Source organism: Crocuta crocuta, unplaced genomic scaffold, assembly GCF_008692635.1.
Source record: "Crocuta crocuta isolate KB4526 unplaced genomic scaffold, BGI_CrCroc_1.0 scaffold322, whole genome shotgun sequence".
NCBI classification, from domain to species: Eukaryota; Metazoa; Chordata; class Mammalia; order Carnivora; family Hyaenidae; genus Crocuta; species Crocuta crocuta.
In genome coordinates, this window is record NW_027532592.1 from 3,708,123 (window position 1) to 3,728,158 (window position 20,036).

Sequence of the window (20,036 nt, forward strand, 5' to 3'; positions counted from 1 at the left end):
GTGGATTATCCGAGAGTTCTGATTTCATTTTGTCTTAGTGTTGTCAGTGGGGGCCTCGGAGTGTAGTCCTGTTGCCTCTGGGGACCCACAGAACAGCCCGGGAGCCCGAAATGGTAAGAAAAGGGTAAATAACTGTTAAGAAAGAGGTGGGGTGGTGTCGAATTATTTGTTAATGTTAAAAGACTGAAAGATTTTAACATCGGGTTGAGGAATTATACGTGTAAGTTGTTGTTGTTTTAATTAGGCAGTTTCTTTTAATTTTTTCCTTGGATGTAAACCAATCAACATTCCTACCATCAGGCACCCTCTCGGGCCATCAGCTCACAGGCTGTGGAGGCCATGTGTGTATGAATCTTGCAGTCTACTTCTGGAATTCATCTGGGAAGGAAGGAAAACATGGAGAGACTGATAATGTCCTCTGTGGGCAAACGTGCGGGTAAATGGGCCTTCACTGTTAGTAACAACATTTATTGATATGTAGTGTTTAAAGTTTTTCAGGGCATATTCCCCCCCCCAATTTTAATGTAAAATATTTAGAGTAAATAATGACTAAGCCTCTTCCTAACCCTGAAATTCTCCTGGTTTTTTAAAGTTTATTTACTTATTTTTGAGAGACAGCGCATGAGAGGGAGACACAGAATCCGAAGCAGGCTCCAGGCTCCCAGCTGTCAGCACAGAGCCCGACGTGGGGCTCGAACTCATGAGCTGTGAGATCATGACCTGAGCTGAAATCAAGAGTCGGACGCTTAACTGATGGAGCCTCCCAGGTGCCCCTGAAATCCTCCTTCTTTGAATCTTGAATACCTGTGAGAAGTACAGGGCAGAAATTCTTTAAAAGGAGGCTTATGAGGAAAGTAAAGGACACCGAGTCTCTGGTAGCAATATGGGTGATGTTTTCACCACAGTCTGTGATCTTCAGGAGGTTCTCACTGGGTGCTGGTGGGTCAGCTAGCACTGAAGTTCCTAAGGTAAAATTAAAAAAAAAAAAAAAGTTTCAAATGGCCTATTCATAAATGTTAACCTAACTTTTCAAGTTCTAAATACTTTCTAGAAAAGTCTGTACAGTATAAAGCAGTATCAGCTTGTGTGGATAAGCCAGACCTGACGCAAGTGCCTGGGGGTCCCTGTGGATCTCGTCCACACTTCCACCTGGGGAGCCCCCCCATCCCACATCCACCGTGTAGACGCCCTCCCCCCACCACCACCCTGTATCTCGCCTGCCTCTCCTCCTCCTTCCCTGCAGTGGAAGTGAGGACAGCCGCTCCTTTTAAAGAACTTCGCTTCTTTGATAAGCCTTCTCCCCCCATGATCTGTCTCTTCCTTTCTGCTGAAATGTTCCATTGTGCAAATACGTATGTACTAGTATCTACAATCTTTTTATTGGTTGAACCATGGGAAACTGACATTTAGTAAAAACCCGTTGAATATAGGCAATTTTATATGAAATAAAACACACACACACACTTTCACACACACACAAACTAAAGCTAAACCAAATCTCTCTTGATCCCGCAGCTTCCTATACATACCACCCGATCCCTTCCCCCATCACACAGCCAAAACTCTCAAAACAGCCAAGAGCGTTAACTACAGCACAGACCTCCCTTCATCTCTGAAGAATTAGACACGGACTAGCCAGTACGTTCACATGGTGCACAGTTCAAAAGTATATCAGGGAATGCAATCAGCGGTCTCTTCCTCACTCCTTCACCCCAGGGACTAGTTCCCACACCGTGTGCACCGCACAGCGGTTATTAACAATGTACTACATTCTAGAGGCCCTCTATCCAGTAAAGACTTTTTCCTGATTAATATTCTTCTATTTGAGGCGCGTATCACAGATTTCTGACCAGAGCCCCAGCAATGGGTAGTTACTGTGCTTCCCGACTTTTGCTGAGTTTATGTAACATACACATATCATTTTGCACACAGCTTCTCACAGGCAGAGCCACTGGGTTGCTATACACTGGCATATGGTTTATGACTTTGATATATACCGACAAGCTGCCTTCCAGGGCCGTCATTCCCAAGCACCTCACGTGGCCAGTGGTGTTTCTGAGACTTTCTGGATTCTTCTATGAACAAAATGTGGGGTTTTGTTTTCTGTGGCTTTTTCTTGTGCCAGAGACCGGCCTGCCCCAGGACTCCTGATCTACTTTGCACGGTGCTGAATCGAAGAGGACGTTGTGATGCTGTGACATTTACATTCCTGCTACAGGTTTGGGTTTGAAAGCTTGAGAGGGTTTCCTTTTCTCCTAAGCCCGTTGCTGACAATTAGGATTAGACGGGACCAGGGAAAGTGGGGTCTTCAGAGATTTGGAGGGAACGCCTCTGCTTTCTCAGCGGAGGAGCACACTGAGATACTGAGTTCCGTACACTGGCGTTCAGGTACGTTCTGCACGTAGTAGTAAAAGTTAAGGACAAAAATGACCAACATTAGCTGCTTTAACTTATGATACACAATTCAGGGGCTTTAAAGACATATAATCACCCACTAATTCTTACCGTGACAAACATTATACAATAGAACGTTAGTGTAAATAAATTCAAAATGAGAGCTCTCTGTATGCCTATAATTATGTTATCTCTGGCTGTTTTCTATCAAAAAGTCTTCTAACCAAACTTTGAAATTTGCTGATGAGAGAAGCCTAATCCTCCAAGAAATTAACTCCGTTTGCATTTATTAAATTTCTTGCATTTGCAGTTTTGCCTCAACTTCAACCAGGCTCTCAGGGCACAACACTTTTCTACATCTTTGTTTTCTATACGTACCAGCAGAAGATTGAGAATGAAGACCATGTAGCACATTGTGGGTGTTTATTAAGTTATGGTTATTGTCTTCTAATTACTATTTTCTTTCATAATCAAGTGTAGTTCTTACATATGCAGTTTTCCTTTTTTAAAGAAAATGTTTACTTATTTTTGAGAGAGAGAGAGAATGTGAGCTGGGGAGGGGCAGAGAGAGGGATAGAGGATCTCAAGTGGGCTCTGGGCTGACAGCAGACAGCCTGATGTGGGGCTCAAACTCACATCCCATGAGATCATGATCTGAGCTGAAGTCAGACATATAACTGACTTGAGCCACCGAGGGGTCCCTGCTTTTCCTTTTTAAAAAGAGTTTCTCCCCCTTTTCTGCTTTCAGTAATCACAGCTAATTAAAATATGTATTTTCATTAGGAAGTCTTTCAATGAACTATAGCTTTACAATGCACACCTGACTCAATCAAATATATTCCAGTTTCTCAGAAAGCAACATTCAGTGGCTATTTGTTTAAAGGCATGTGTTGTAAACATAGATCTAAACTGGTTCCACTACAGGTGCTGGCGAGGATGTGGAGACATGGGCCCCCTCCTACACTGTTGGTGGGAATGTAAACTGGTGCAGCCCCTCTGGAGAACAGTGTGGAGGTTCCTCAAAAAATTAACAATAGAACTCCCCTATGACCCAGCAATAGCACTGCCAGGAATTTACCCAAGGGATATAGGAGTGCTGATGCACAGGGGCACATGTACCCCAATGTTCATAGCAGCACTCTCAACAATAGCCAAATCATGGAAAGAGCCCACATGTCCATCAACTGACAAATGGATCAAGAAGATGCTGTTTATATATATAATGGAATACTACACGGCAATGAGACAGAATGAAATCCTGCCATTTGCAACAATGTGGGTGAAACTGGAAGATATTATGCTAAGTGAAATAAGTCAGGCAGAGATGGACAGATACCATATGTTTTCACTCATATGTGGATTTTGAGAAAACCATAGGGGAGGGGAAGGGGAAAGAATAGTCACAAACAGAGAGGGAGGCAGGCAAACCACAATTTAAATACTGAGAACAAACTGAGGGTGGATGGGGGTGGGGGAGAGGGGAAAAAGGGTGATGGGCATTGAGGAGGGCACTTGTTGGGATGAGCACTGGGTGTCGTATGGAAGCCAATTTGACAATAAATCATATTTTTTAAAAAAGGAAAAATAGAAACCGGCCCCTGCGCAGACTTGGAATATATCAGTCTCCACAGCTGCTGACATACCTACTTTCCTATGTAAAGTAATCCCAATATTTTAGAAAGGTTAGCGTATGATTCTTAGAATTCGTCTTACCTTTTTGAATGAGTGTCTGAATACTGGGCAGTAACTCTGACCAAGGTACGAATTCGCATTGCTGTAAATCCACAAAATACTCAAAGATAGAACGGTTACCGCTTGGTAGGGTGATGCCTGTGTTTGAAAATGACAAATAAACAGGTCTAAGTAAAAAAAGGCTCACTTATGGAATGTTTCGTTAATGATATGATCTCTGTGTGGAAAGTCTGGTTGTTGAACTAGAAACAGAACTATTCCCCAAGGGTATATTCACATATATAAAACAGGCCTATCATTTTTTTCCTTCTGATCTTTAATTATATAAAAAAACATCTTTTTGTATCCAAAAAGCAAGGTGAATCATGATGCGATCTTTGAAGTCTTTCCCCAGAAGTCCTGTTTATCACCCTGTATTGGATATTAAGCGACAGTCACATAGTAGCAGTTAGAGTCAAAACAATGTATTAGGTAAGTCTGCCATTTATTTGCAAATCACATTCACTTTTCCACTATAAAATTAATACATTTTCTTAATAGATTCAGGAAAATACGGAATAACGAAAGCAAAAGGCCTTAGTCATGGCTTCACGTAGGAAGATAATGGTGTTAGTATTTCATATAGTTCTTCGAATTGTTTATAAAATTTTTATACATAGGAACATTTGTTTTTGGAGAGTATACAGCTCTATGAGTTTTTTTTTTAAATCACCTGCATGTATTCTTGTAATCACTGAAAGAGACAAGATAGAGAACAATTCTTAAACCCTAAACAATTCCATCGTGCCTGCCCCTTTTGTATTCAGTTCTCCTGGTAACCACTGATCTATTCTCTATTTGTTTTACTCCTATTTACTTTTGAGAAAGAGAGAGAGAGAGACAGAGAGAGAGAATATTCCAGGCAGGCTCTGTGCTGTCAGCACAGAACCCGACATGGGGCTCAATCCTGTGGCCCCAGGATGACCTGAGCCAAAACAGAGAGGCAGACACTCAATTGACTGACCCGCCCAGATGTCTCTGTTGTCTGTATTTGCCTTTTACAAACTCTCATGGAAATGGAACCTCACAGTACGCACTTTTTTGAAATCGAGTTCTGTCACTCTGCAGAATGAATGCATTTAAGATTCATTCTTATTGTTTCTCCCTCTTCATCAATAGCTCATTCCTTTTCACTGCTGAGTAGTATTCCACTGTGTGGGAGATCACAGTTTAACCACTCACCTATTAAAGAACACTTGAATTGTTCCCAATTTTTGTCAATCATGAATAATGGTGCCATAAACATTTGTGTGTAGGTTGTGATGTTTCATGTATCTGGGATACATACCTAGAGGCATAATGGTGGGTCATACGGTACATGCCTAGTGAACATTTTAAGAAGCTCCTACCACTTTCCAGAGTGGCAGTATGTTTTTATCCTACAATTAGTAATATACAAAACCTGCTGTTGCTATCTATACAGCCATGCTGACACTTGGTATTACTGACTTTAAAAATTTTTAGTTTTCCATCTTTATTGGAACATAAATGGCAAATGATAGGTAAGATTACAGTGCACCATGTGATGATTTGATACATACAAATACTTTTCATGTACCTATTGGTCTTTTTTTTTTCTTTTTGTATTATGGTAAGTGCATTCCTTAATTGCCATCACTTATTTCCCCCACGCCCACACCCACCTTCCCTCTGGTAACCATAGAATGTTCTCTATAGTTAAGAGTCTGTTTCTTGGTTTGTCTCTTCCTCCCTCCCCCTTTGCTCATTCGTTTTGTTTCCACATAGGAGTGAAATCATATGGTGTTCGTCTTTCTCTGACTGGCTTATTTTGTTTAGCATAATACATTCTAGCTCCATCCATGTTGTTGCAAATGGCAAGATTTCATTCTTTTTTTTTTAAAGTATTTTTTTTAATGTTTTATTTATTTCTAGGAGAGAGAGAGACAGCATGAGCAGGGGAGGGTCAGAGAGAGAGGGAGTCACAGACTCTGAAACAGGCTCCAGGCTCTGAGCTGGCAGTCAGCACAGAGCCCGACGCGGGGCTCGAACCCACAAACTGCGAGATCATGACCTATGAGAAAGTCGGAAGCTTAACCTTAAACTAAGCCACCCAGTCGCCCCGATTTCATTCTTTTTTTATGGCTGAATAATATTCCATTGTATATGTATACCACATCTTCTTCATCCATTCATCTATGGATGGACACTTGGGCTGCTTCCATTTCTTGGCTATCATAAGTAATGCTGCTTTAAACATCGGGGTGCATGTATCCCATAGAATTAGTGGTTTGTATTCTTTGGATAAATTCCCAGTAGTGTGATTACCAGATTGTAGGGTAGTACTATTTTTAATTTTTGAGGAACCTCTGTCTTCCACAGTGGCTGCACCAGTTTGCATTGCCACCAACAGTACTCGAGGGTCCTTTTTCTCCCCATCCTCACCAACACTTGTTGTTTCTTGTGTTGTTTATTTGAGCCATTCTGACAGGTGTGAGGTGACATCTCATTATAGTTTTGATTTGGATTTCCCTGATGGCCAGTGATGTTGAGCATCTTTTCATGTGTCTATGCCTTCTTTAGAGAAATGTCTGTTTGTGTCTTTTCTCCATTTTTAATTTGATTGCTTTCTTGTGTGTTGAGTTATATCAGTTCTTTATAGATTTTGAATACTAACCCTTTATCAGATATGTCATCTGCAAATAGCTTCTCCCATTCCATAAGTTGCCTTTTAGTTTTGTTGATTGTTTCCTTCCCTGTGCAGAAGCTTTTTATTTTGATGTAATCCTAATAGTTTAATTTTGTTTTCAGTTCCCTCATCCCAGAGACATACTAGAGAAATATTGTTACCAGCGATATCAAAAAGGTTACTGTCTGTATTCTCCTCTGGGGTTTTTATGGTTTCAGGCCTCATATTTGGGTCCTTAATCCATTTTGTGTTTATTTTTGTGTGTGGTCCAGTTTAATTCTTTTGCATGTAGCTGTCCAGTTTTCCCAACACCATTTATAGCGGCCTTACGTGGTTTGGGCAACAGAGTAACGCTGCCTTGCAAAATAGCTTTGGAAGTTTTCCTTTGTCTTTTAAGTTTTGGGAAGATTTTAGGAAGGAAGGACTGGTGTTGATTCTTCTTCAGTGTTAGATAGAATTCACCAGTGAATTCTGGTCCTGGACTTTCGTTTGATGGGAGATTTTCCTTTTGTTTTTGTTTTGTTGTTGTTTTGTTTTTCTTTCTTCTTCTTCTTCTTCTTTTTTCTTTTTTTTTTGAGAGAGAGGGAGTATGAGCATGCAGGAGAGAGGCACCCAGGCACCCCCGATAGGAGATTTTTGATTACTGATTCAATCTGATTACTTGTTACTGGTCTGTTCAGATTTCCTATTTCTTCATGATTCAGTCTTGATAGATCATCTGCTTCAGAACGTCCCCACTTATTTTAGGGTATCCATCTTGTTGGTATATAATTGTGCCATAGTATCTCTTGCATTTGTATGGTGTCCATTGCAATATCTCTTTGATTTCTGATTTTGAGTCTCTTTTTTTCTTAGTCTAGGTAAAATTTTATCAATTTAGTTTATCTTTTCAAAAAACCTGCTCTTAGTTTCACTGATCTTTTCCATTGTTTTTGTAGTCTCTTTTAATTCACTTCTGCTCTAATCTTTGTTATTTCTTTCCTTCTGCTAACTTCAGGGTTAGTCTATTATTATTCTTTTGTCAAGTGAGATTGTTTGAGATCTTTTCTTTTATCACCATGTAGGCTTTTATTGCTATAAAATTCCTTGTAAGAACTTTATATACTGGAACCCATGAATTATGGTTTCCATTTTTGTTTCTTTTTAAGATTAAAAATTTTTTTCATTGATTTTTAAGTGTGTTGTTTAATTTGTATGTAATTTCAGTTTTCCAGTTTTCATCAAGTTACTGATTTCTAATTTCTTTCCACTAGGGTCAGAAAAGATACTTGGTATGACTGTCAATCTTATTAACTTGCTAAGACTTGTTTTGTGACCTAACATGAACAATGCTGAAGAATATTCCATGTGTACTTCAGGAGAATGTGTATTCTGTTGCTACTGGATTGAATTCTCTCTACATGTCTGATAGCCTCCCCCCCTTGTTTTTAAGTAAAGCTCAATTCCAGTGTTTCCTTACTGAATTTTCTCCCTGGACAACCTGTCCATTGTTTAAAATGGGGTATTAAATTCTCCTACTATTTTTTAAAAAAATCTTTATTTATTTTTGAGAGAGAGAGACAGAGCGAGCGAGGGAGGGGCAGAGAGACAGAGACACAGAATCTGAAGCAGGCTCCATGCTCTGAGCTGTCAGCAGAAAGCCCAATGTGGGGCTTGAACCTACAAACTGCGAGTTCATGACCTGAGCCAAAGCCAGACACTTAACCAACTGAACCACCCAAGCGCCCCTAAGTTCCCCTATTTTTTTTTTTAATTTTAAATGTTTGATTTATTTCTGAGAGAGAGAGAGACAGTGTGAGCAGGGAAGGGTCAGAGAGAGAGAGGAGATACAGAATCTGAAGCAGGCTCCAGGCTCTGAGCTATCTGTCAGCATAGAGCCTGACGCGGGACTCGAACCCACGAACTGTGAGATCATGGCCTGAGCTGAAGTCTGACGGTTAACTGACTGAACCACCCAGGCGCCCCTAAATTCCCCTACTATTAATTGCTCTCTGTTTCTTCAGACCTGTTAGTATTTGCTTAATATATTTAGGTACTCTGATGTTGGGTGCATATATATTTACAGTTGTTATATACTCTTGATGAATTGACTCCTTTATCATCACATAATGACCTTATCTCTTGTTTACTTTCTGACTTAAAGTCTATTTTGTCTGATACAAGTATAGCTACATTTGCTCCCTTTCACCTTTCCATTTGCATGAAGTATCATTTCCCATCCCGGCAATTTGAGCCTCTGTGTGTCCTTGAATCAGAAGTGAATCTCTTCAAAACAAAAAAATGTGTCTGCCAATAAAGTTGATGTCCCTAATCCCCGCTCCCCAAAAAGAAGTAAATTTCTTGTAGGCAGCATACAGTTGGATCTTGTGTTAAAAATCCATTTATATGTTCTATGTCTTTTGATTGCAGAATGTATTCCATTTACTTTTAAAGTAATTGTGAGAAGCAAAGACTCACGGATGCCATCTGGCTGCTTTCTGGCTGTTTTGGAGTTCTCTGTTCCCTCTTCCTCCCTTCCTGTCTTCCTTTATGAACTGGTGATTTTCCCTGGCGGTGTGCCTGAATTTCCTTCTCTTTATCTTTTGTATATCTACCATTGGTTTTGGTTTGTGGTCCCCATGACATCTGTACAAAATATCTCAGAGATATAGTAGCCTTTTAAGCTGATAACAAGTTCACTTCAGTCACATGCAAAAACTCTTTTACCCCTCCTCACACTATGTTTTTCATGTCACAGTTTACTTCTCTTTATTACTGGAGCTATAGTAATTTTTAATGTTTTTAACTTTTAATTTTTACACTAGGGTTTAGTGATTCACACACCACCATGTTACAGTATTAGAGCATTTGACTATATACTTACCTTTACCAATATGTTTTATAATTTCATGTGTTCTCCTGTTACTAATTGACATCCTTCTTCATTTCAGTTGGAAAAGCTCCTTTTAGGCAGGTCTAGTGGTGATGAACTCCCCAGCTTTTGTTTGTTTGGGGGAGTCTTCATCCCTCCTTCATTTCTGAAGGACAACTTTGTGGGGTAAAGTACCCTTGGTTGGCAGTTTTTTCTTTTAGCACGTTGAATCATCATACTCCCTCCTGGTGTGCAAGATTTGTGCTGAGAAATTTGCTGAGCCTTATGGTGTTCCTTGTAGGTGAGGAATTTTTTCCCTTGCCTGTTTTCAAATTCTCTTTCTTCAGACAGTTTATTATAAGGTATCTGAGTAGATTTTTTGGCTGAAATTATTGGGGGATCTCTTAACTTCATGTAACAGGTATCTAAATCTCTTCCCAGATTCAGTCAGTTCTTAGCCATCGTTTCTTTGAGACTTTGCCCCTCTCTCAGGCTCTTCTCCTTCTAGGACCCCAGTAATGTACAGAGTTTTAAAAATTAATGATATCCCATTTTCACAGGCTTTCTTCATTCTTTTCTCTTTGTTCTCCTATGCATGGGTGATTTCAAGTGACCTGTTTCCTGTTTTGGAGGTTCTTTCGTCTGCTTGATCCAGTCTGGTTGATGTTCTGTTTCATTCATTGTGCTCTCCAGCTCCACCATTTCTGTTTGGTTCTGTGTAGGATACAGACTCAGCTGTTCAGCTAATGGGCTCAGGTGGGGTGAGGTCACAGTTTTGAGGCTTTACCTCTGTTCTTCTGCCTTACATGTGTTATAGCGTCTTCAGAAAAAAGCAGCAGCCCAGAATCTAATTTTCTTCAGCCTCCTTTCATGGGAGGACCAGAGTGGACCAGAGTGGACTGGAGTACGCTTATTAACCTTTTGCCTTTCACCTCACATTTGCAAAGATGGACATTTTAATATGAGCCCAACCATAAAGAGTTTCAAACTAACATTCTAGAGTGAGCATAATTATGACTATCTCCCCCCTCAAACACCACCCAGAACTTACCTATTTGTGGGTTATTTTCAAACAGTTCATGGACGAGGTTGTCAAAGCCATAGGTGACCCTGGCAGGTGAGCCGGGCTCACAGTTCGAATATGGCACCATGTCATCTTCATGGTCATGGTCTTGTTGTAAAACTCCTCCAAACGCCCAAGTAAATGCAAACACGAAGAGCTTCTGAATCATTACTTTCAATTTATCAGGATTCTTTTCCAGATACCATGTATTTTCAGCTCTGAGATAGATGCACGTGGAAGGAGGAAAGTTAACATTTTTAGAAGAAAGTTCAGTGATTTATTTCAATATCATGTCCAAGTTTCATTATTAAACATAATACAGTTAGGTATTGACATAAATGTTCTAAGGTTAATGTAGAATTTTCTTTGCTAAGTCATATAGATTATATACTGTTACTATTTTTCTTATTTTTTAAAATGTTTGTTTATTTTTGTAAGAAAGACAGCATGAGCAGGGGAGGGGCTGAGAGAGGGAGACACAGACTCCAAAGCAGACTCCAGGCTCTGAGCTGTCAGTACAGAGCCTGACATGGGGCTTGAACTCATGAACCATGAGATCATGGTCTGAGCTGAAGTCAGACGCTTAACCAACTGAGCCACCCAGGTGCCCCAATATGGTTACTATTTTTAAAGTACCATTAGTGTCAGAGATTTGTAGTCAACCTTTATTTCACTGATTTAGTACATATGATTCACTTTTATTTTAGGTCAAGTTATTAGTTGAGATTTACCTATCTTTTGGGAGAGGATCTGGTATCTTTCCATTTTATGTAGAAACATACAAGCAAATAGACACTCACACTGTCTCCTCTCAACCAAGTCCTAGGGGCTGATTTAGTTCAACCTGGCTAACGGCAGGCAGTGTGAGTGCAGGCAGAGTCTCATCTAGTCTGGGCTGACAGGTCACCCTGGTCTGTGGACCCTGAAATTCTGCAGCAACAGGGCTGAAGGTGAGGGGCTGAATCAGGGGTTTGGGCCTGATGTCAAGGCATATAAAATAGTTCAGGATGTAGCATTATCATAAAATTATTTACAAATTATGAAAATCCTAAAAACAGATCACTGAACTGAAATGTACTGGCAAACACTACTCTACAGTGTGCATGCACAACGGTATTTAGTTTCCAGTCCTGCGTAACAGTTCATTTAGTGAATATTTACTGAATTCCTACTGTGTATCAGCTACTTCAGACAAAACAAACACGACCCCTTCTTTCCAGAATGAGGTTATGAACACCAGGCCGTGGCGAGTGGAGGAAAGGAAGAGTTGTGCGTGTTGTGAAGGACAGTAGGAGAGGCCCCACCTCAGCCTGCAGGGAGCAGGGACAGCCTCTGGGGACAAGCAACAGTGAGACTGGCGTGAAGAGTAACATTCGGCAAAACGGAGGACGACGAGCATTTTGAGCAGAAGCGATATGTGTGCTGCAGACCATGAGGTCAGGGGTCACGGCCAGTTTGAGGAACTAAAAGAGAAGCCAGTGTAACTGTGCACAGGTAGTTGGTGGGAGAGACAGGGGATGTGCCCACAGAGGGGGGAGGGGTTTTCACACTCGGCCAGACTTCCTCCTTCCATTCTGAGGGTCAGGGGAAGTCATTGCATGCCTATAAAAAGCATTCTAATTTATTTTTCTTTCCTTTTCTAGTGTATGATTTTTCAAAAGTTGAACGTCTGCATATAAATTCCAGGAGACATGTACAGGCATGTTAATCACAGCAGAACCTGTAATCACCAAAACCTGAAAACAACTTCTATGCTCATCAACGGGTAAGTAAGTGTGACATATTTATATGCTGGACTAGTAGATAGCAGTGGAGGGAGGTGAGTGAAGAATCCCTCCGTGCACAATGAATTAATCAGGAATGTAACACTGAATGGAGAAACATAAGAACACAAGAACATAGCGATTCAAATTTAAAAACATGCCAAGTTGAAAAATGCATTGTGTGGAAATAGACTGATAAGCACAAAACCCAAGTCAGTAGTCATGTCGGACGACGGGACAGTGTGAGGTGAGACGGGTAGGCAGAGGACTTCAAAGATAAGTTCGAAGGTTCTCCTGGATCTCTGTGGTGCATATAGGGATGTTCGTATGTTGCTGTTTACGCCTGGCACATATTTTACAAATATTCTTTTATGGCTACTCACCATAGAATAAAAATTAAAAATACTGTATAGCTGCCATGTTGAGAATGGACTGGAGGAACCAGTAAAAACCATATTGAAATGTTCTGTCATTTAAAAGAGAAGGTGACATGAATGTCTCAGGGCCTCATAATAAAATGTAGGAAGGCCTTGACAGTGATTCCCCCATCTCTTTTGTGACGTGGCAGAATTACAGAGCTAATAATTTCCACAGCCATGATTTACCGAACTATATACCAGGCACTAATCTAGACACCTAGCATGTCACATACTCTGTTCTAGTTTTATAAGAGAGAAAAGCAAAGCTTAAAAACGCTTAGTAACTGGTTCAACATTTCTCAGCTCATAAAAGGCAGAAATCATGAAATCAATTAACGTCAAGTGCATTCTTTTCTCACACAGGTACAGAGTCTGCGAGAACGTATTCATAGTATTCAGGTAACTTAGCATCCAAAGCTGCTGCCCTTGTGTTAGACATACAAGGACTCTGGAATAAAATAAATTTGAGTTGATTTTGTTGTTACGAAGTCCCAAAGGCACTGTTCACTGACCACTAATTCTGTGTTTATTTGACCGTCTGGTACCCAGAAGGTACTTAACCATGTCTGTCGAATGATTAACTGACCTCTCTCCTGTGTTCTTGAATTTGGCAAAAACTTTTGAATACAGAGAAGTTTTCTCCCCTGTTGAAATGTCCTTCAGGTAGTCACCTTAAAAAAGAAAAGAGTATTTTTCCATAGTGAACAACAACAGACCGACAATTTACCTGGTTATTAGCGAGGTCTGACATTCAACACTGTTTCGTTTCTGAACCGCCACAGAACATTTTTCTCGTCACATACAGCTACCTTATCAGACCAAGGTGTGAGCTGCCTTTTGAAGAAAAGAGGAGCAGAGAATGTACCTGCCATTGTCTGAAATGCTTCTTATTCATGTAAACCGTAAGTCTGCATATTTCTTCCTTTATCTACTCTAGCAACTCTTCTGTAAGTTTGATCGTTCTCACACGAAAGCTTTAGAACATTTGGGTGATTACCTCTAAATACGGTGCATGTGACAGACTAGATGACAGATGGGTCCCAATGAAGAGAGGGATTAGAGAAGAAGGCTGTATGCTTTCAGACAATAGATGTAAGTTTGCTGAAACAAACATCCAAAAGGTGCATCTTGTGTAGGGTGTGCTGGTCTCCCTCCATCACCCACCACCCACGTGTCTCATCCACATCACACACACCACTCAGGAGCACAAAGAGTGAGTGGTTATTCGTTCCTCCCTTTAGCTTACTTTCTCTTTTCTAATGCTTATTTTCTTTATACGAACATAATACTGGCTTCCTGTAGAACCTACCATTCTATAATTCTACCACCCATGGGGAACGATGATTAAATGTTGATGCATCTCACTATGGCATTTAATATAATGTCATTGTAATAATTGTGATATTTAAATACAATACTTCAACATTTAAGCTCAAAAGTTAAAAAGAGGGTTGGCTTCTCTTTTTATGTCTGTCTTCATGTCTTTCCGTTGAAATGTGACACTGTCACACCATAGTGTAGGAAGTCATTCTCCTACGTGGAATTCAGATTCTTGTCGTTTTATGATTATAAATAATTCTGCTATAAATAAAGCTCCTTGTGCATAAATCTATATACTTCAGTTATTACTTCTTTATAATGAATTCTTAGAATAAGAGATACTAGGGCAGAGTACATAGATATTTTTAAAATTTTTTTAACTGTTTATTTACTTTTGAGAGAGAGAGAGAGAGAGAGAGAGAGAGAATGGGTGGGGGAGGGGCAGAGAAAGAGGGTGAGACAGAATCTGAAGCAGGCTCCAGGCTCTGAGCCCAATGCAGGGCTCAAACTCATGAACCGTGGGATCATGACCTGAGCCGAAGTTGGATGTTTAACTCACTGAGCCGCCCAAGTGCCCCATTGATATTTTTTAATGTATATTGCCAGATGGCTCACCAACAAAGGCTGGGTCAGTTTATACCTCAAGTAGCTTCTGTGAGAGTTTATAGGTAAATATATTTAGCTACTGATGTGTTTTCTCCATTCAAAAATTTCTTATTTGAAAACTGTATGCTATTTTCAAAGAAATGTTCCATTCATGATCTGTAAGGTTAAACATTTTCAGACTGTTATTGAGGGGAAATTTAGTATCTGTGAAAAGAGCCCTGGACCCAGGTAACTTCCACACCTGCCTCCCCTCTATCCTGCCTTGGTCATTGACAGCTTAGCTGAAAATGTTGAGAAAGAGCCCTCCCTGTATGCATAATATTGTAGGGTGTGGAGCGGTCTGTGATGGCAGGAATGCTGTTGCATATTTGAGGGTTTATATCTAGTCCTGAAAAATGTGGAGGAATAATTTAAAAAGCTCTTCTTATTAGGTGAAATATATGCCATAGAATGTACCACTGTAACCACTCACCGTGCAGCTCATGTGTGTGGCATTACGTACATTTACAGCTTTGCACAACCATCTCCACCAGCCATCTCTAGAACTTTCTATCATCTCGCACTGAAACCCTGCAACTTTTACACAGTAACTCCCCATCCCCCTTTCCCCCAGACCCTGCTAATCGCTACTCTAGTTTCTGTCCTTATGAATTTTCCTTTTCTAGGTACCTCATATAGGTGGATTCATACAATTGTGTCCTTCTGTGACTTGCTTATTCTACTTAGTATTCTGCCCTCTGGGCTCATCCATGTTGTAGTGTGAGTCAGAATTTCTTTTTATGGCTGAATCATATCCATTCTTCTGTCAAGAGACTGTCGAGTGGTTTCTGCCTTTTGGCTCTTGTGAATCACGCTGTTGTGAACATGGGTGTGCAAATATCTGTTCAAGTCCTTGCTTCAGGTCTTCTGCATATATACTCAGAAGTGGAATTGTTGGGTCAAGTGATAATTTATGTCCCATCTGTTTAGGAACAGCTGTACCATTCTCCACAGTGGCTGCCTCATTCTACCTTGTCACCAACAGTGTGCAAGAGTTCCAATTTCTCCACATCCATGTGCAAATCTGTTACTTTCTGATTTTAAAAAACTTTATAATGGCCATCCTAATGGCTGTGAAGAGGTATCTCACTGGGGTTCTGACTTAATGCATTTGGCTTTTGCATTTCTGTAAACAATTAGTGATGTTGGGCATTTTTCATTTGCTTTTTGGCCATTTGTATATTTTCTTTGGAGAAATGCCTATTCAGGTCCTTCATCCACTTTTAAACTAGGTTATTTGGAGGTGCCCGGGTGGCTCAGTTGGTTAAGTGTCTGACTTTGGCTCAGGTCATGATCTCATGGTTCATGAGTTCGAGCCCTGCATTGGACTCACTGCTGTCCATGCAAAGCCCACTTCAGATCCTCTGCAACCCTCTCTGTCTGCCCCACCCCTGTTCCCTGTTCTCTCTCTCTCAAAATAAATAAATAAACTTAAAAAAAGTATATTAGATTGTTTGTTTTTTTTTTGTTAAGTTGCAGGAACTCTTTATATATTCTGGATATTAATTCATTATCAGATATATAATTTGAAAATAACTTCTCCCAGTCTGAGGTTTTCCTTTTACACTGTTGATAATTTAGGGCTAAAAATAAAACTCTAAGAAGGTTAAAAAATAAAGGTTATAGCCAAATATATTTTATAACAGGGTTATAAAATATAGAAAGATATCTTTATAAAACTGGGTTACACTATTGAGTTTTGCCCATTGATCTAGTATCTGGGGACCTTGGCTCCAATTCTAATCAACTGCTGATTTTTGTTTTCTTTTTATAATGAATATGATTATAGCCTTTGAAAACAGTAATAATTTTGTTTCTTCCTTCCTTTTTTTAAAAATTTTTTTGAGAGAGAGAGAGAGCGAGTGTGAGCATGAGCAAAGGAGGGGCAGAGAGAGGGAAAGAGAGAATAGCAAGCAGGGTCGGCACTGTCAGCTCAGAGGCTGATGTGGGGTCAAACTCAAAAACCGTGAGATCATGACTTGAGCCAAAGTCAAGAATCAGGCACTTAACAGACTGAGCCCCGGGCGCTCCTCTTCCATTTTATTTCTTAGAAGGCTCTTTCCCTGCTCTAACTATTGCTGCGCTGACTAGCGCCCCCAGAGACCACAGTGAACGGTAACAGGAGTAGACAGAGCGTTAATAGGAACCGGTGGAGGAGGCCATGGAGAGGATGTGACTGCGGCTGAGCCACAGTCTGGACCCTGTCCTGCCATGGGCGTGCACGTGCTGCCCGCTGCCCCAGCGCCAGGAGCCTTCCAGAGCAGCACATTGCGAGAACTCCCTGAACGAAGGAGGACTGATTCCCACCAGGGCTTCTGTATGAACGTAGGACTCTCGAGTGTGGGTGCGCGGATCCACATATCATGCAGTCCTTCGAGACGGGCCTTGTATGTAAACTCCCTTGCTGAGTGACGCTGCCAGCTACAACCTGGAGTGGCCTCTGGGGCCTCCCTGCCTCCGCGTATGGGGCCAACTTGAACCCCACCCAGGAAACTCCCGACGTTGCAAACCTACAAGTGGTGAGCTGGGCAGGGGACCCAAGGAACTCAACTTGGGAGCAAGACATCTGCGAGGGGACGTCTCAGGCCAGCCGTGAACCTCTGCACAGGGAGGGGCGGCCCCTACTCAGATTTGTGTCTGCCGCCACGGGGGCCGAGGCCACACCATGGCACAGAGGGCACTGGTGGTGGCCGCGAGGGGCCACTGACGCCCGAGTGGGGTCACAGCTCTGGTCAGGAAGCGAGAAGAACCAAGGTGAGAACGGGATGTGCACCTGCCGGGCCTCTGTGGCTCTGGGGCCTGTGGGGGAGGGGCGCTGACACTTCCATCTGTTGGCTTCATGGACTGAGAAGGGCCCAAGTGCCACAGGCCAGTGTCCCAGCCTTTGGACGAATCCTGATGGGGAATCGGAGAGGCAGGATCAGGGACAAAGTGAGGACTGCAAAGGGGAGGACGTTCCGCTGACTGACAACGGAACGGATGAGGCGCCCCATGTCATCTGAGCCCTAATCTGAAGACAAATTTTAAATAGCGATTACCCCAGGCATCTGATACTAGAAAAATACACCCCAAAAGTCCTAGGAGGAAAACTTATGTTTTTTCTCTGTCCCGTGAACATGGAAATCTGATCATGTCTTTAACATGTGAATACACCACGAGAGAATTGAACCGCCACCCCCGCGCACCTGAGACAAGAAGAGGAAGGTGCGATACAGATAGCAGGAAAGCCTCTCCCCCAGATCCAGGCCTCAGCCTCCAAGAGGAAGCTCACCAAGGGCAAATCCAGACCTTCAGTCCTCTCCACAAATATATGTAACCTTAACTTGGTCCATCTGTCACAGACACAATTTGAACTCCACTGTTATTCACAAACTAGTGGGTTTTATATGGTTTTACCGGATTCCTGGGTAAATCTGATTATTAAAGCAATCGGGTCTCTGTATCTGTATGTTCACGTATGTGCCTGGAGATATGCTCTGCATAAACAACAGTGCTCTACCTGCAGATAATATTATCAAAATTAATTTAGAAAAGCTCTCTATTTAATTGGCCTAAAGAAAAATGAGCTTTGGTACCAAGAATTAACAAACTGATTATGTTGAAGTCCTCCCTCTGAATGAGGGTTCTAATATGTCCCATTTGGTCTGGACACCACGTGTGGCCCAACCCCAGCTCTCCCCTGTTGCCATGCAAGCCAGGCTATGGTCGTGAGGGGATTACAGATGTTGAGCCCCGTGTCCAGTGCCCTTGTCGAACTGACAATGACTGAGGGCCACAATTTAAAGGTCATGATATATAAGACTAGGCAAAAGAACACCAGACTAAATGGAGGATGCACCTTCCAATATCATCTGCAAGCAAAAAGGTTACTTGAAAAAAAAATTAAAGCAGCAGGTTGAATTACAACGGGTAAAATCCCCTTGGCCAGGTAGACTGAAGTACCATCCCGGCCTTTAAGACATCTGAACAGTGAGAGCCTACGGCTCCGCAGGCCACACTGGGGCCCCCAGCCCCAGCACCCCATAGCATAACAACATAACAGTCACAGGAAACATCCATTGTCTCAACTCCCACCGTGGACAACTGAGCCCCGTCAAGAACACCAAGCCCCCAAATGCCTGGGAAGACTTTATCTCCTAGAATTTGCAATGGGTCATCCACCGAAACCATTTGCAATGGTTCCCTCCCCTGGCCAACAGGTATGCTATGCACAACCAAGTCAAGTTCCTAGAGCTGCCGACCTCTCCCTTCTCAAGGCCAGGAGGCCACATCCTGTCTTCATGTGGCCGCCATCTCTGCTCCCTCCATNGTTATCTCCTAGAATTTGCAATGGGTCATCCACCGAAACAGAGGGGTTCCCTCCCCTGGCCAACAGGTATGCTATGCACAACCAAGTCAAGTTCCTAGAGCTGCCGACCTCTCCCTTCTCAAGGCCAGGAGGCCACATCCTGTCTTCATGTGGCCGCCATCTCTGCTCCCTCCATGGGCCTGGGGACACCACAGCACACACAGAAGCCCTCACCAAACCCACTCAGCAAGCCTTAAATGACAGCCAACAAAGCCTATCTTTACTGAATACGAAAATATCTCTAGCAAGAAAAGCTGCCTCACAAAATAAGCTGGCCTTGGACATGATTACTATCTAACGAGGAGGCACCTGTACTATTATACAAGCAAAATGTTATGCGTTCATACCTTATGCGTCTGTTAATGTATCATCTTTATTAAATCACACGAACACACAAGTAGAGATGCTAGATGACCCCAGCGCCGACCTGGGGACTTAATAAATCTGTGGTTTGGATCATGGGGCTCTGAGTGGAAACAAATATTGTTGCTTATTTTGGAAATCATTATCTTAATCTGTTTCTCTCTCGCACGTGCCTGCAGTGCTCTGTGGTCTCTGCCCTGGTGCAGCCAGACAGCCGCCAAACGGGGCGTCTCCATGTTCGTGAAACACCTTGCTGACCCCTCAGGGCATGCTGTGTAAGAGGGAGGCAAATAAGGTTGTAAAAACCTATCACAGGAGATGAAATGGTGAAGCAGGTCATCGAGAAGCCACGACTGCTGGTGGCCTCCAAGCCGGACGGAGGTCATCAGAGGTTCCTTCCCCGTCCCTGGTCCTGACAATGTCTGTTCTGCCCCCTTCCTCCACTCGGAGCCATTTCAAGGACGTGGCCTTGAGACAGCAATGTGTTCTTGA

General features: G+C 42.1%; 1 protein-coding gene across 1 annotated transcript in view; it reads right to left on the bottom strand.

Annotated features, from left to right (window-relative positions):
* The window catches only part of DNAH14 (dynein axonemal heavy chain 14), a 293,744-nt gene that overhangs the window by 112,694 nt on the left and 161,014 nt on the right, over positions 1 to 20,036 (bottom strand). Inside the window, exons 41-45 of the mRNA XM_077779923.1 lie at positions 17,459 to 17,728; positions 13,455 to 13,539; positions 10,675 to 10,904; positions 4,108 to 4,224; positions 805 to 963 (exon numbers count right to left, since the gene is read on the bottom strand). Of these exons, the coding sequence (XP_077636049.1) occupies positions 805 to 963; positions 4,108 to 4,224; positions 10,675 to 10,904; positions 13,455 to 13,539; positions 17,459 to 17,728 (861 nt within the window). The remainder of the gene's footprint in view (positions 1 to 804; positions 964 to 4,107; positions 4,225 to 10,674; positions 10,905 to 13,454; positions 13,540 to 17,458; positions 17,729 to 20,036) is intronic.